This window comes from Manis javanica, chromosome 2, assembly GCF_040802235.1.
Source record: "Manis javanica isolate MJ-LG chromosome 2, MJ_LKY, whole genome shotgun sequence".
NCBI lineage: Eukaryota > Metazoa > Chordata > Mammalia > Pholidota > Manidae > Manis > Manis javanica.
In genome coordinates this window covers 19,209,642-19,225,924 of record NC_133157.1, presented here as the reverse complement: position 1 = coordinate 19,225,924, position 16,283 = coordinate 19,209,642, and the positions used below count along the sequence as shown (strand labels likewise).

Below are 16,283 nucleotides of genomic sequence, written 5' to 3'. Positions count from 1 at the left end.
CTCTCTCTCTCTCTCTTCCTTTTTCCATTATATTTTGCCTTCCTGGTTAATGTGGTTTTGTGGAAGGCAGGATCCAGGGATTCAAAAAAAGCCTCTAATTTGCTAAGTGGAATGAACTGCAGACTTGCCTACCTGAGCCTGTTTTGTTGGAATAAACAAAAAACTTCAATGTCCTTGTGGGTGATCTGTATGTGGCATGCCCTCTGAGGCCTCCTCGGTGTATCTCCACTCTCCTGGGCTATAAATTCACTTGTGCATCCCTAGGTCTTGCAGACAGTAGGTGCTCAGGAAATACTTCCAGAGCAGAGAGTGAATCAGTGCTCCATTTTCTCTGCATGGAGAAATGACTGCTTCTCATTTCCCTGGGCAGGTCTCCTTGCATTTGCTGTTTTATAAAAGATTTTATTTGTGGTTGAATGACAGTCAGTTCTTTCAGGAAAACGGGAAGAACTGGTTTAGGACCATTGTGAAACTTCATTTTAATAGCAATAAGACAGGGCTCTGACAGCTTCAAAAAGGGCAATCAAGAAATTCTTGTTTGCTCAACAGTGAGAACTATTTAGGGTGGTGACAGGGGTTCAAAGTTACTCCAGACTCCATATAATTTTCAACTTCTGATGATTTTTTTTAGCCTCTAAAGTAATTGGTGAAGGTGTAATTTATTTGGAGGGGTTGTTGGTTGGTTTTGCCAAGTTGACTATCCCAGGCATATCTGGAAACATCACCAGGAGAAATTCAGCTGGGGAGGAGACACGGGTAGGGTGTGATTTCCAACATGTTTTCTCTCCTCTTGGCATGGTTCACAGAACAAACAGTTTTGAACCTCTTTGCTGCCTGGCACTGTTGAGACACGAGAGAAAAGCAGGATGCGATCCTTGCCCTCGAATGGCTCAGCATCCAGTGGAGGAGGCAGGATGGGGCTGAATTACTGCAGTAGTGTGGTAAGTGCAAACTTTGCACTCGACCCAGTAGAACTGGAGGGGTCAGGAAAGCTTGAGGCCGGGAGAACAGTGTTGGGTAAGGAGGAGCTAGCTGTGGTTGTGAGAGGGAAGGACGTTCTGGGTAACACATCGAAAGCATGTGTGTGTGATGTGCTTAGCTGCTTGAGTGTGCCGAAGAGTGTAGGGTGTATGTGAGCAGGGCCCAGACACACATGCAGAGCGCTGGGGCTCCCATCTGTGGGAAGCTCCCTGTGGCCCTGTCAGAACATAGGCTGTGTGGCCAGGTCTTCCAGGTTTTTTTTTTTTTTTAAAGAGAAGCTCTAAATCTGGAGTTTTATATAAAATTTCCTGAATTTCAAGGGATGGCAACTAATTGAAAAAACATCTTAAACAACATGAAACCCGAAAGAACCCATTCCAGGCCAGTAGTTCATAAAACCTGCTTGGGGAATGAAAAGAAGCAAGGATGAAGAGGGCCGCAGGCCCCCTGACCTGGCCTTGACCGTGTCCCACCAACTGCCAGTGTCAGGAAAGAGAGCTTGGCCTTGAATTTTGCAACAGAATCCAGGTGACTGGAGAACCTCGATCTTGCCCCGGCCTTTACTTTATGTGTTAACATAGGGAGGGCGAGTCAAAAGAGATTTAGGTGTTTAGGTTTTTTTCTTTTAACTCCTTGTTTTTCTCTTACTGTATCTGGGTGGGGAATTAATGCTGATAGTCGGGACTGGTTGCCCCTTAGAACTTCTAGCCCGCTCTTGCCTCCCTGCTCCCATCCTGTGCAGTTCTGACCCCATGTGAAATTTCTGCCCTCTCTACTTCTCTTCTAGTTTGTTGGGGGACAGAGCGGGGGCCACGTAAATTTACTTTTGCGCCTAAGCTAGCCACAGTAGCCGTGAATGCTCATCTTCCCCCGAAGTAGACGAAGAAATATTTTATTGAAAATTCTTTGTTCTTAAATACATAATGCATAGATTTCCAATGCATAGATGTCCAATAGAAATACAATGCAAACCACAAAATGTAACTTTAAATTTACTTGTAGTCACAATAAAAAAGGAAAAGGAAACAGGTGAAATTAACATTAGCAATATATTTTTATTTAACCTAATGTCTCAAAAATGTCCATTTCAACATGTAGTCAATATAAAAATTCCTATTAAGCTGTTACACACTTTTTTATTTCATAGGAAGTCTTCTGAATCAGTGTGTGCTTTCCATATACAGCACATCTCATTTTGGATTAGCTACATTTCACATGCTCAGTGGTCACATGTGATCAGTGGCAACCGTATTAGGCGGTGTGGTTAGAACAGGTGCACAGAACAGGTGATAGGCCACAGATACTAGTATACAGGCTAGCTGTGAAAAAGTTATTTAAAAGGACACGTTTGATCATGCTTCTCCCCTGCTTGAGCCTTGGTCATCTGTCCATTCTCCCCAGGCCAGAATTCTGCCTGTTTTGTCCTCTCCAGCCCCATCTCCCACCCTTCCTCACTCTGTCCCACCAGGTGGGCCATCTCTTCCTTTCTTGACATGCCAAGCACCTTCCAGCCTCTGAGCCCTCACACATGCTGTTCCCATTGCCTGGATTGTGTCCTCCCACCCCACCCCCAAGTATCTTAATGCCAAACCATGTTTCAGGGAGATCTTTCCTGCTCCCCCTGACCCCAGCACCAGGCTAGATTATGTTTCCCTGTTTGATGCTGTCATGGGGGAAGAGAGAACTCTCTTTTCTTCTCAGCACCTAGCACAATTATAATTATCTAGTTAGCAGTGAGGTAATCGTTTAATGCTTCTCTACCCCATTAGATTGTGGACCCAAAGAATGCAAGGAGCGTCAGCGCTTTGTTTGGTGCACAGCAGTTCCTATAAGTGGCTGCAGAAATAGATGATCAATACATATGCGATGAATGACGCAGGGCTGAGATTCAGTCTTGTAGAGTAACACTCTGGGCACCCCCGAGGCCCCATGCCCAGGACAGGGAAGCCAGGGAGCCAGCCCCTGTGGCCAGGTGCCAGAGCTCCTGCTTCTCATCGGCAGAATCAGCCACTCCCTGTCCCTTTCTTGACTGGCTTTCAGTTGCCTGTAAATTATATTTTTGGTGTCTGTTAATAAAAATATAGGGCTGGGGGAAAAAAAGACTTCTCCTAATAGAATTTTATTAAATGGCACTAGTTTAAAAATGTCTCGTAAAAAGTTAATTAATTTGGGATTTGGGGATGAAAGGCGTGATATAAATGTCAGTTATTATTATTACAATTTCAGCCTCACGTTTATGCTCTCGATCCAGCCCCTGATCTGGAGTTTCTCTTACACCCAGGGACTGGCAGCTCCCTGAAATGCCAGAGGCAAGTTTGAGCTGTGGGGGTCCACTGGGGACAGAGGTGGCTTTGCCAAGTTTGGCCGTCTTGCCTTTTCATCTAGGATAACGCAAGGCCTTCAGAGCTAACGCTGTGGACTCAGGGCTGGGAGCAGTTCAGAGCAGGATGGTCTTGGTACCCTGGGGAGCTCCCGGCTGAAGCAGCCAGGAACGCCAAGGTCATGTGCTTAGACTGAGCTAGGCCACAGAATCCTGGGGTGGTCAAGCTGTCCAGGCTCTGAGAAGGTCCCAGTTTCATTTTGCAGAGAGGGAAACTGAGTTAGAAGAGGGGTGGTGGCTTGCCAAAATCCAAGGTCACATAGCAGGTTAATTAAATTTATGGAGCAAAAGGCAATGAAAGCAATTAGTAGGGGAAACCTTCCAAAAGAAAAAAAAAGAATCCAGGCAATTTATAGGTGACAAGTGTAGAAACTGTTTTTCAAGGAAGCAGGGAGTCGTGGGACTTCGCCTGAGTTCACAGAGACAGACAGCTCTTCGCTCCTTCAAGACTCCCCACCTTCTTCACTCCCCTGATTGCAGACACGGTACCTGACCCGGTGTGTAATTACTTCCGTGAGGTGGGGGGCAAGCTGGGATGTTCAGCATCATCACAGCCCCTTAATTTCTCTACCGATTATGGGCCAAGGGGTGAAGATCTGTGTGCTTCAGTTTCCTGCTTTCTGGAGCAGGGTACAAAAACACCCCACATGGGCCGCGCTTGGGACCAGGTGGTTGGGAGAGTGTGTGTTTATGTGCTGTGTGCAAGATAGGGGTCTCATGCTCCTGGACTCATCAATACGTAGCAGAAAGGGAGACCCGTGGTTGGTTATCCAGGGGAACCTTCCCGGAGGCCTGTTCCTGCTGCCAGCTTCCTGACCAGGGGCTTCTTTGTGTCCAGTGATGGGCCTCACCCCTTTCATCCTGTTTTGCACGGCTCTGAGAAGCCTGTCCACTATGTGTACAGTGGTTACTGAGGACCCAGACGATTGAAGGCCTAGAAGAATGGAGTAGAGAAAGGCAAGTCCAGGACGTCCCCTTGGTGACCATCTGTGGTTCCCTGGATCCTTGTCTGTTTTGAGGATTGTACCAGTGGTGTCTCTCCTCTCCCTTCTAAATGGAGGCCCACAGTTTTCTGGTACCACCCTTCACTCAAATCAGGCAGGGAGAGCGCCTGGTTCTGAGGAAGAGCTCAGAGGAGGTTTGTGGAGGGAAGGAAGGAAGCCAGCTCAGGCCTGTTTGGCTCCCCTGACAAAGAATCTTTTCTTGGGGTGTTTTAGTCAATCCTCATCCACTGGTTGGGTCATCCGGGGAATTTGGAAATCAGTGCTGGATTTGAACCTGGGCTCCTCCACTTGAATAAGATACTTAATTTCAGTAATTCTCCATTTCCTCATTGGGACACTTGAGATATAGATTCCTTACCCCACAGCATTATTGTAAAGATTCAAGAGGTGCTGCGTGTAAAGTCCTTAGTAACCACTGTACACATAGTGAACACTCAGGTGGTGCAAATGATTATAGTACACTCACAACATTAATGTGATTTCCATGTGACACCATGTAGGCCCTCTAGATAGCAAGTTCTTTGAGGCACCCGTCAAGTCCAGTACAGGGCTTGCCATGCAGACTCTTTCTAGAAACTTTCAGTTTCCGCAGCCACATGCTTCCTCTGGTTATTAAGTAACCGTTGAGCTTAACTAAACTGAGAGTTCTGGCCTGTCTTACTAAGCTCAGGGTCAGGCCCTCGGGAGTCCCTGTTTGGCACCAGGCTTCACATCTCTGGCTGCTCTTTGCGGCTGGAACCACCCCTGATGCAGAGGCTTCTGAGTAGGTAGGAGATTTCCCAGCCTTTTCGAATATGAAAACAGCCAATGACTGTCTCCTACAAAAGCAAGTACCATGGCTCTCATTTTTTTTTTTTTATTATAAAATGTTTGCTCACTTTCCGTCCCCCTCAAAACCACAGCTGCCACAGGCTATTGAAGGCCTGGAAGAATGGAGTAGAGAAAGGCAAGTTTAGGACGTCCCCTTGGTGGCCATCTTGTTGCCTTGACAAAGAACATCAGAGTGGCAGCTTGTTTTCCCCTCATCAAGGGCAGAGCCAGGCAGATTACATGCAAGGAGAGGCTACTGGCCTCTTCAGGAACAGAGCCGTCTCCCCTGCCCCTCATCTTCGTTGGATTTCAATGAGTCTTTCTGTTCTGGGTCATGTGTGCAGTGCGACCTCATAAATGCTCTGGTGAAATTTTCACTCTCTATATACTGAAGTCCTCAAGCATGCTCCATTACCATTGCCAACCCTCAATGGGCAAAATGCAAAAAACCCAGTCAAACTCATTTCTTCCAGGCAGCCCTAAGATTTGGAATATGGCAGCTCCACGTACAGGCACAAGCTGGTGCTGGTGAGCCTGTGGAGTTGGGGGAGGAAAGCAGAGATGGCCTTCCCCAACTCCGTGGCACCCGAGTGGCCCTCTTCACCATGAAACCAAATCCTCATGCTTTTCTGTGGGCTGTTGCAGGGCCTTAAAGAGGGCTGCCAAGTATCCCGAGGTCGTACACCTTTGCATTTGTGGGATCAGAGGAGGCATGTGGTAGTGGGAATTTGAAAGCCCTAGAAGGAATCTAGAGGCTCTCTTGTCTGATCCTGGAGCTGTGATGTTTCACACTAAACCTTACTAGATTGAAAGGACATGTGTAGTTTCATCAGACGCACCTGGTAGTTAAGTGCCCAGTCTGGGCCATTCATCCATCTACAACTCTGATTGCTCACTATGTGCCAGGCATTGTGCTGGAAGCCAGCTGGGCCGCACTGGGCAGAAATGAGTCCTTGACATCGTGATGGTCTCAGGTGCCATGACCTTGGAAGGCAGTGCCCTCCTATGGTTGAGGTGTGCACACTGGGTCACATCTGTCCCGTGAAATTACTGAGGAAGCATCCTGCTTTCCATTTTGGTGTGTGTGTGTGTGTGTGTGTGTGTGTGTGTGTGTGGAGATGATCCATTTCCCTCCTTTCCCCCAAAATGGGAAACTAAAGGACAATGAGGCAGTTGATCTCTGCCTATTTTCTCTACCTCAGAGTGGCAAGATCATGCTTGAATGCCAGCTCCCTGGTCTGCATCCAGATGTGCTTGAATTAAATGGAATAATGGAGGAGGAAGCCCTGGAACAAAGCAAAGCCTGGTGACCATAACTGCACACAAGATAACCTTGCTTTTTGACTTCTGCATTGGAGCTTCACTTTTCCCACATGGAAGCAGTTTCTGGTTACTTAAAATTGCTGCTTGCATTTGGAAAAAGTAATTAGAGAAGAAGCATTTCCATTGCCATCTAGAAAAAGGGTTCAGTATTTAGAGTGGAAGTGCCACAACTCAAGGGGTCAGTGCTGGAAGGTGGGAAGGGTCCCCTGACATGAAGAGAGCTTTTCTCTCCTTTATTGTCCCTCCAGGCCCCTTTCCTCCCCATGGTCTGGACACAGGAGTTATTTGTATAGTCCCCCAGAGGCATTTGGTTCTCCCTCGTGGCTTGGTCCTCTGCATCCCCACCACAGATCACTCAGCGTGAATGCCTCTGTTGTCAAGGTGTCCGCCACCTCTCAGTTGTCCTCTTTCCCCGAAGGAGAATGTTCCTCTTCATCCTGCGCTCAGAGCTGCCTCCCTCTGGTTTGTGTCCCCAGGGCCCAGAACCTGTGCTCCCACTGCCCAGGACCCCTCTCCTGGGGTGAGGGCTGTTCTCTGGCCCCACACAGCCCAGCTCTGTCAGCCGCCACCATGCATGCTCCGCCCGGGAAAATACTGCTCGCTGGTGTGTAAGTGTGTCACTGACAATAATAGTGCAAAGTCCCCAAATCCAAGGGCCTTTCTAGGATTGTTTCCTGGTTAATTAGGTCAGCATCTCCAAAATCAATTTCCAGTGAAGTTGCGCCGCCTGGTAGTGTTGTTGGCTGCCCAGCCGGGCGGGGGAGTTGGTGCAGGAGGCAATTCCTGGGCCTCTGATGCAGCTCAGGCCTTGTCTCTACCTGGGAAGAAAGTCACATTACACATCTCTTCTGTGATTATCCTGACTTTTTGTTTTATCTGCCCTCCCTCTCAAATCTTCCATTAAACCCCTGTAGATCCTGCTTCAAACAGGCAATTAGACTAACAACGTAATTATATCCCTCAATGCTAATTGTAACTGGTTTAGGGGGAAAAACAAAGAGAAAGAGGCTTCAAAATCTCTGAAAGCTTAAAGCAGCTCTTAGAGCTTCCAGGTATTTCTTGCCCCGGTGTGTCCCTTTGAGAGCTCCTGTTGCTGGTGGGCTGGCGTCTGCATTCACAACTTTACTTTGGCCCAGGTCATCCTTAGGACAAACTTTGGCCTGTCTCTACTGTCCTGAGCATGAGCTTGTACACTCCTGTTCCTGTCCTGTGGCTTCCTGTCCCCTTCTGCTGCCTCTGGCTCTCATTTCTCTGATTCTCTATCTCAGCTGCTTTATCCTCTTAGAGCTGCTGAGAAAGGAATGAACAGGCGAGGCAGTTTAAGGCAGTAACATTTCTTCCTGCTCTTGCCAGTGCACTGTCATCCCCAGTGACCAGGGGCTGCTGGTCCTTGTGACTCTCCCGTGGGGAGGCTAGACCTGGGCCCCGGGTTTGAGCCTGTTGTGTGACAAGGATGCAGCAGGGAGATGCATTCTGCCACTCTGCCCATTCTCAGTGTTTCTCAGGGCTCTTCTCTGGGCCAGCCCCTGTGCTCAGTGAACAGGTCTTGGTTCCTGCCTCACGGCCTCCCACCTCCCAGGGAAGGAGGCAGGCAGGTAGGTGATGGAGCAGCAGGACCATTAGGCAGAGTTTACATCAAAGGGAACCAACCCTGTCCTGGGTGGCTGGCGATGTTGAGAGGTTTCCTGTTGGAGTGATGTCTAGGATGAGACTTGAACGATGAGGAAGAGCCACAGGCAGTGAGGGAGGCAGCAGGTGCGGAAGCCCTGGTGTGGCCAGTGTGGTAGACGTGTGTATGGACCGTGCTGGTGGGAGCTGAGAGGGAACATGGTTTTTACTTTGCAGGGAAAGGGGCGTTGGTGAAAGAAAATGATAGGGTCAGACATATCTTATAAAGACCAAACAGACTCCGTTGCAGATTGTTGGATTGGACACCTGTTGGGAGGCTTTTGAAGGGAGCCTGGGTGATTTTTCATGAGTGCTAACTGCTACGAAGGGCATGGATGAGCTGTGTGACTTTGAGGTGGTCACTTAACTTCTCTGAGCCTTGCAAGGGTAGGCATATTTACCTTTCCACATTGTAGGGAGCATATAAAGTCTGTGAAGGTTCTAGCTCAGTGACTGACATCAAAGAGTACTTTTGAATAGGGAACAGGAGCAGGATGACCTGGGGCACTTTTTCCAAAATATGAAGACCCCTCTCCTGTCAACTGTAATTTCCAGATGAGGGGAACTCCGACAATTCTGTGTTGAAGGACTCCTCTTGGGACCCCAGCAGTATGTGCTGGCTTTTCAATTATTATGACTTTTCCTGTCTTTAGAGTTGAGTCCCAAACCTTGGCCTCGTGCAAGAGTGATTCTGTGCCATTTTCCTTGGAAACAGGGTTCCTCAGTGTGCTGATAAAATTTGGGGACATTTCCTTTACAGTAGATGTCACTCAGATGGCCACTTTGAAGCCTGGAGTGGAGATTTTCACATCTCTTAGGTCTCCTTGAGTGTGGAACCTCACTTAAAATATCTCTTTTCCCAGTTTTATTGAGAAATAATTGACATACATTACTGTATACACTTAAGGCGTACAGCATGGTGGTTTGATTACATATGTTGTGAAATGATTACAATAGGTTCAACTAAAATCTGTCTTCTCATATAGAGACAATAAAAAGGAAAAGAAAAAAAAGGCAACAATTTTTTTCTCTGGGATGAGAGCTCTTAGGGTTGACTCTCTTGACACCTTTCCTGTGTACCATAGAGCAGTGTTCACTAGACTTGCATCCCTAGTACTTACTTACCTTGTAACTGGAAGTTTGTAGCTTGTGACCACCTTCCTCCATTTCCACCTCCCACCCCACCCTCCACCTCTGGCCACCACAAGTCTGATCTCCTTTTCTATAAGTTTGGTTGTTTGTTTTAATTCCACATAGAAGTGAGATTGTATAGTATTTGTCTTTCTCTGACTCACCTAGCATAATGCCTTCAAGGTTCATCCATGTTGCTGCAAATGGCAGGATTTCCTCGTTTTTTTTTTTTTTTTGGCTGCGTATTACTCATATCTGTCCCCCACAACTTCCTTGTCCATTCATCCGTTGATGGACACTTAGGTTGTTACATGTCTTGGCTATTGTAAATAATGCTGCTGTGAACATGGGGGTGCAGATATATCTTAGAATTGGTGTTTTCATTTGTTTTGGATCTCTTCCCAAAAGTGGAATTACTGGATCATATGATATTTCTATTTTTAATTTTGGGGGGCTCCGCCATACTGATTTCCATGGTGGCTATTCCAATTTGCAGTCCCACAACAGTACACAGGGTTGCCTTTTCCTGCATTTGTTGTCTTTTGTCCCTTTGATAATGGCCATTCTGACAGGCATGAGGCAATATCTCATTGTCATATCTCATAATGATATCTCATTAATTTCTATTTCCCTGATGACTAGCGATGTGGAGCATCTTTTCATATATTTGTTAGCCTTTCATACATCTTCTTTGGAGAAATGTCTATGCGGGTCCTCTGTCCAGTTTTTAATTGGGTTATTTGTTTTTTTTCTATTGAGTTATATGAGTTCTTTATGTTTTGGATATTAACCCCTTATTAGATGTATAGTTTGTAATATTTTTCCCTTTTTTTTTAAGTTGTCTTTTTACTTTATTGATGAGTACTTTTGCTGTGCATAAGCTTTTTAGTTTGATATAGTCCCACTTGTTTATTTTTTACTTTGTTCTTGTACTTCAGGTGTGTCATATCCAAGTCATTACCAAGATCCATTTCAAGGTACTTTTTTTTTTATTATTTTGGTATCGTTAATATATGATTACTTGAACAACATTATGGTTACTAGGCTCCCCCTATTATCAAGTCCCCACCACATACCCCATTACAGTCACTGTCCATCAGCATAGTAAGATGCTACAGAATCATTACCTGTCTTCTCTGTGTATATTGCCTTTCCCGTGTTCCCCCACCCCTGCTACATTATGTGTGCTAATCGTAATGCCCCCTTTTCCCCCTTATCCCTCCCTTCCCACCCATCCTCCCCAGTCCCTTTCCCTTTGGTGATTGTTAGTCCATTCTTCGGTTCTGTTGAGTCTGCTGCTGTTTTGCTCCTTCAGTTTTTTCTTTGTTCTTATAATCCACAGATGAGTGAAATCATTTGGTGCTTGTCTTTCTCCACCTGGCTTATTTCACTGAGCATAATACCCTCTAGCTCCATCCATGTTGTTGCAAATGATAGGATTTGTTTTCTTCTTATGGCTGAATAGTATTCCTTTGTGTATATGCATCTTCTTTTATCCATTCATCTACTGATGAACACTTAGGTTGCTTCCATTTCTTGGCTATTGTAAATAGTGCTGCAATAAACATAGGGGTGCATATGTCTTTTTCAAACTGGGCTGCTGCATTCTTAGAGTAAATTCCTAGAAATGGAATTCCTGGGTGAAATGGTATTTCTATTTTGAGCTTTTTGAGGAACCTTCATACTGCTTTTCACAATGGTTGAACTAATTTACATTCCCACCAGCAGTGTAGGAGGGTTCCCCTTTCTCCACATCCTCGCCAACATTTGCTGTTGTTTGTCTTCTGGATGTTGGCCATCCTATCTGGTGTGAGATGATATCTCACTGTGGTTTTAATTTGTATTTCTCTGATGATTAGCAATGTGGAGCATCTTTTCATGTGTCTGTTGGCCATCTGGATTTCTTCTTTGGAGAACTGTCTATTCAGCTCCTCTGCCCATTTTTTAATTGAATTATTTGCTTTTTGTTTGTTGAGGTGCATGAACTCTTTATATAATTTGGATGTCAACCCCTTATCGGATATGTCATTTATGAATATATTCTCCCATACTCAAGGATGTCTTTTTGTTCTACTGATGGTGTCTTTTGCTGTACAGAAGCTTTTTAGTTTGATGTAGTCCCAGTTAATTCATTTTTGCTTTTGTTTCCCTTGCCCGAGGAGCTGTGTTCATGAAAAAGTTGCTCATGTTTGTGTCCAAGAGATTTTTGCTTATGTTTTTTTCTAAGAGTTTTATGGTTTCATGACTTACATTCAGGTCTTTGATCCATTTTGAGTTTACTTTTGTGTGTGGGATTAGACAATGATCCAGTTTCATTCTCTTACATGCAGTTGTCCAGTTTTGCCAACACCAGCTGTTGAAGAGGCTGTCATTTCCCCATTGTATATCCATGCTCCTTTATCATATATTAATTGACCATATATGCTTGGGTTTATATCTGGGCTCTCTATTCTGTTCCACTGGTCTATGGGTCTGTTCTTGTGCCAGTACCAAATTGTCTTGATTACTGTGGCTTTGTAGTAGAGCTTGAAGTCACGGAGCATATTCTGCTTTATTCTTCCTCCTCAGGATTGCTTTGGCTATTTGGGTTCTTTTGTGGTTCCATATGAATTTTAGAACTGTTTGCTCTAGTTCATTGCAGAATGCTGTTGGTATTTTGATAGAGATTGCATTGAATCTGTAGATTGCTTGTGCCAGGATGGCCATTTTGACAATATTAATTCTTCCTAGCTAAGAGCATGGGATGAATTTCCATTTATTAGTGTTCTCTTGAATTTCTCTTAAGAGTGTCTTGTAGTTTTCAGGGTATATATAGGTCTGTTACTTCCTTGGTTAGGTTTATTCCTAGGTATCTTATTCTTTTTGATGCCATTGTGAATGGAATTGTTTTCCTGATTTCTCTTTCTGTTAGTTCATCATTAGTGCAGAGGAATACAACAGGTTTCTGTGTAATAATTTTGTATCCCGCAACTTTGCTGAATTCAGATATTAGATCTAGTAGTTTTGGAGTGAATTCTTTTGGGTTTTTTATGTACAATATCATGTCATTTGCAAACAGGGACAGTTTGACTTCTTCCTTGCCAATCTGGATGCCTTTTATTTCTTTGTGTTGTCTGACTGCTGTGGCTAGGACCTCCAGTACTATGTTGAATAAAAGTGGGGAGAGTAGGCATCTTTATCTTGTTCCCAATCTTAAAGGAAAAGATTTCAGCTTCTTGCTGTTAAGTATGATGTTGGCTGTGGGTTTGTAACATATGGCCTTTATTATGTTGAGGTACTTGCCCTCTATACCCATTTTGTTGAGAGTTTTTATCATGAATGGATGTTGGATTTTGTCAAATGCATTTTCAGCATTTGTGGAGATGATCATGTGGTTTTTGTCCTTCTTTTTGTTGATGTAGTCGATGATGTTGATGGATTTTTTAATGTTGTACCATCCTTGCATCCCTGGGATGAATGAATCCCACTTGGTCATGATGGATGATCTTTTTGATGTATTTTTGAATTCTGTTTGCTAATATTTTGTTGAATATTTTTGCATCTATGTTCATCAGGGGTATTGGCCTGTAATTTTCTTTTTTTGTGGTGTCTTTGCCTGGTTTTGGTACTAGAGTGATTTTGGCCTCATAGAGTGAGTTTGGGAGTACTCCCTCCTCTTCTACTTTTTGGAAAACTTCAAGGAGGATGGGTATTAGGCCTTTACTAAATGCTTGATAAAATTCAGCAGTGAAACCATCTGGTACAGGCATTTTGTTCTTAGGTAGTTTTTTGATTACCAATTCAATTTCTTTGCTCATAATTGGTCTATTCAGATTTTCTGTTTCTTCCTGGGTCAACCTTGGAAGATTGTATGTTTCTAGAATGTTGTCCATTTCTTCTAGGTTATCCAGTTTGTTACCATACAATTTTTCATAGTATTCTTTCATAATTTTTTCTATTTCTGTGGTGTCCATGGTGATTTTTCCTTTCTCATTTCTGATTCTGTTTGTGTGTAGACTCTCTTTTTTTCTTAATAAGTCTGGCTAGGGATTTATCTATTTTGTTTATTTTCTCAAAGAACCTGCTCCTGCTTTCATTGATTCTTTCTATTTTATTCTCTCAATTTTCTTTATTTATGCTTTAATCTTTATTATGTCCTTCTTACTGACTTTGGGCCTCCTTTGTTCTTCCTTTTCTAGTTTCTTTAATTGTGAGTTTAGACTGTTCATTTGGGATTGTTCTTCTTTTCTGAGGTAGACCTGTATTGCAATATATTTCCCTCTTATCATGGCCTTCACTGCATCCCACAGATTTTTGTGGTGTTGAATTATTCCTGTCATTTGTCTTCATATATTGCTTGATCTCTGTTTTTATTTAGTCGTTGATCCATTGATTATTTAGGAGCATGTTATTAAGCCTCCATGTGTTTGTGGGATTTTTTGTTTTCTTTGTGTAATTTATTTCTAGTTTCATACCTTTATGATCAAGAAGCTAGTTGGTACAATTTCAATCTTTTTAAATTTACTGAGGTTCTTTTTGTGGCCTAGTATATGATCTATTCTTGAAAATTTTCCATGTGCACTTGAGAAGAATGTGTATCCTGTTGCTTTTGGATGGACTGTTCTGTAGATGTCCGTTAGGTCCGTCTGTTCTAATATGTTGTTCAGTGCCTCTTTCTTTACTAATTGTCTGTCTAGTTAATCTGTCCTTTGGAGTGAGTGGTATGTTGAAGTCTCCTAAAATGAATGCATTGCATTCTATTTCCCCCTTTAATTCTGTCAGTATTTGTTTCACATATGTAGGTGATCCTGTGTTGGGTGCACAGATATTTATAATAGTTATATCCTCTTGTTGGACTGACCCTTTTATCATTATGTAATGTCCCTCTTTGTCTCTTGTTACTTTCTTTGTTTTGAAGTCTATTTGGTCTAATATAAGTACTGCAACTCCTGCTTTTTTCTCACTATTAGTTGCTTGAAATATCTTTTTCTATCCCTTTACTTTCAGTCTGTGTATGTCTTTGGGTTTAAAGTGAGTCTCTTGTAGGCAGCATATAGATGGGTCTTGTTTTTTTATCCATTCAGTGACTCTGTGTCTTTTGATTGGTGTATTCAGACCATTTACATTTAGGGTGATTATTGATAGATGTGTACTTGTTGCTATTGCAGGCTTTAGATTTGTGGTTACCAAAAGTTCAAGGGTAATTAATTCCCTTACTGTCTAACAGTCTATGTTAACTCACTTTGTATGCTATTACAAACACAACCTAAAGGTTCTTTTTTTCCCCTTTTTTTCTTCTTCCTCCATTCTTTGTATGTTATGAATCATATTCTGTACTCTTTGTCTGTTCATTGGGTGACATCTCTTTAGCCTTAGGAATACTTCCATCTATAGGAGTCCCTCCAAAATGCACTGTAGAGGTGGTTTGTGGGAGGTCAATTCTCTCAGCTTTTGCTTATCTGAAAATTGTTTAATCCCTCCTTCAAATTTAAATGATAACCTTGCCAGGTAGAGAGCATTCTTGGTTCAAAGCCCTTCTGCTTCATTTCATTAAATATATCATGCCACTGCCTCTGGCCTCTAAGATTTCTGTTGAGAAGTCTAATGATAGCCTGATGGGTTTTCCTTTGTATGTGATCTTTTTTCTCTCTCTAGCTGCTTTTAAAAGTCTGTCTTTATCCTTGATCTTTGCCATTTTAATTATTATATGTCTTGATGTTGTCTTCCTTGGGTCCCTTGTGTCGAGAGATTTGTGCACCTCCATGGCTTGAGAGACTATCTCCTTCCCGAGATTGGGGAAGTTTTCAGCAATTACCTCCTCGATGATACTTTTCTATCCCTTTTTCTCTCTCTTCTTCTGGTACCCCTATAATGTGAATATTGTTCTGTTTGGATTGGTTACACAGTTCTCTCAATATTCTTTCATTCTTAGAGATTCTTTTTTCTCTCTCTGCCTCAGCTTCTTTGTATTCCTCTTCTCTAATTTCTATTCCAATTACCATATCTTCTACTACATCTAATCTGCCTCCATTGTATGTTTCATTTCAGATGTGAAATTTCTTAATGATTGAATCTCCAACTTAAATTCTTTCTGAGTTCTTGAATATTTTTCTGTACCTCCATAAGCATGTTTATGATTTTTATTTTGAACTCTCTTTCAGGAAGATTGGTGAGTTCAGTTTCATTTGGCCCTTTTTCTGGGGTTTGTGAGATTTTGTTCTGAACCAGGTTCTTTTGATGTTTCATATTTCTGTGTGGTGCCCTCTTGTGCCCAGAAGCTCCAGTCTCTGGAGCTTCTCAGCCCCCTAGCGTGAGCTTGGGGGTTATAGGGGAGTGGAGCAGGTACCTGGGGTGAGGAGAGAGCTGTTTCCTGATTCCCGTCTGCCATGCCTGTCTCCAGTATCAGAGCCAGTGGGCCCAGCACATGGGTATAAGCCTCTGTGCTTGGTGTCTCTAGTTCTTGTAGGCGGGGCCTCCCTCTGGCTGGCCTGACACCAGCGCAGTGACTGCTGGTTTGCAAACTGGAGTCGGCAGGCTAGAAGGAAGGCGCAGCAGGCTGCGTGTCATAGTGGGGGGCCTTAGAGCTGGACAGCAAGCCAGGGTGATGGAGCACCTGAAGCTCCCCAAAGTTCCCATCCTGCTGGGCAGAGTGCACCCAGACAACCTTGTCCAGCTCTCCCCTACCCGGCTCAGCAAGCTCCACACAAACCCCACCCCTTCAGCAGACCTCTTGCTGCTAGAGAGCTTATCAGACCACCTGCCTTCCCCTTGTCCCAGAGCGGCCAGCTGTGGATCCCATCCTCCACAAACAGCCAGAACTGTCTCTCAGGTACTCAGCCTGTCCCAGTTCCCCAAGCTTCAGAGCACCACACTGTGGATTTCTGCTCACAAAGCAGATCTCCAGGGCTGGGTGTTCAGCAGTTCCAGGCTTCCACCCCCTCCTCTCTCCATTTCTCTTCCTCCCACCGGTAAGCTGAGGTGGGGGAATGGCTTGGGTCCCTCCAGAT

The 16,283-nt window shown here is 44.0% G+C and overlaps 1 protein-coding gene across 2 annotated transcripts in view; it reads left to right on the top strand.

The window, feature by feature from the left end:
• Positions 1-471: 471 nt before the first annotated feature.
• The window catches only part of ZNF618 (zinc finger protein 618), a 115,483-nt gene continuing 99,671 nt past the window's right edge, over positions 472-16,283 (top strand). Inside the window, exons 1-2 of one of the 2 annotated variants that reach the window (XM_073225770.1) lie at positions 472-941; positions 10,236-10,274. In XM_073225770.1, coding sequence (XP_073081871.1) covers positions 867-941; positions 10,236-10,274 — 114 coding nt within the window. In that variant the 5' untranslated portion in view covers positions 472-866. The remainder of the gene's footprint in view (positions 942-10,235; positions 10,275-16,283) is intronic. The other variant, XM_073225773.1, reaches the window with a different exon arrangement.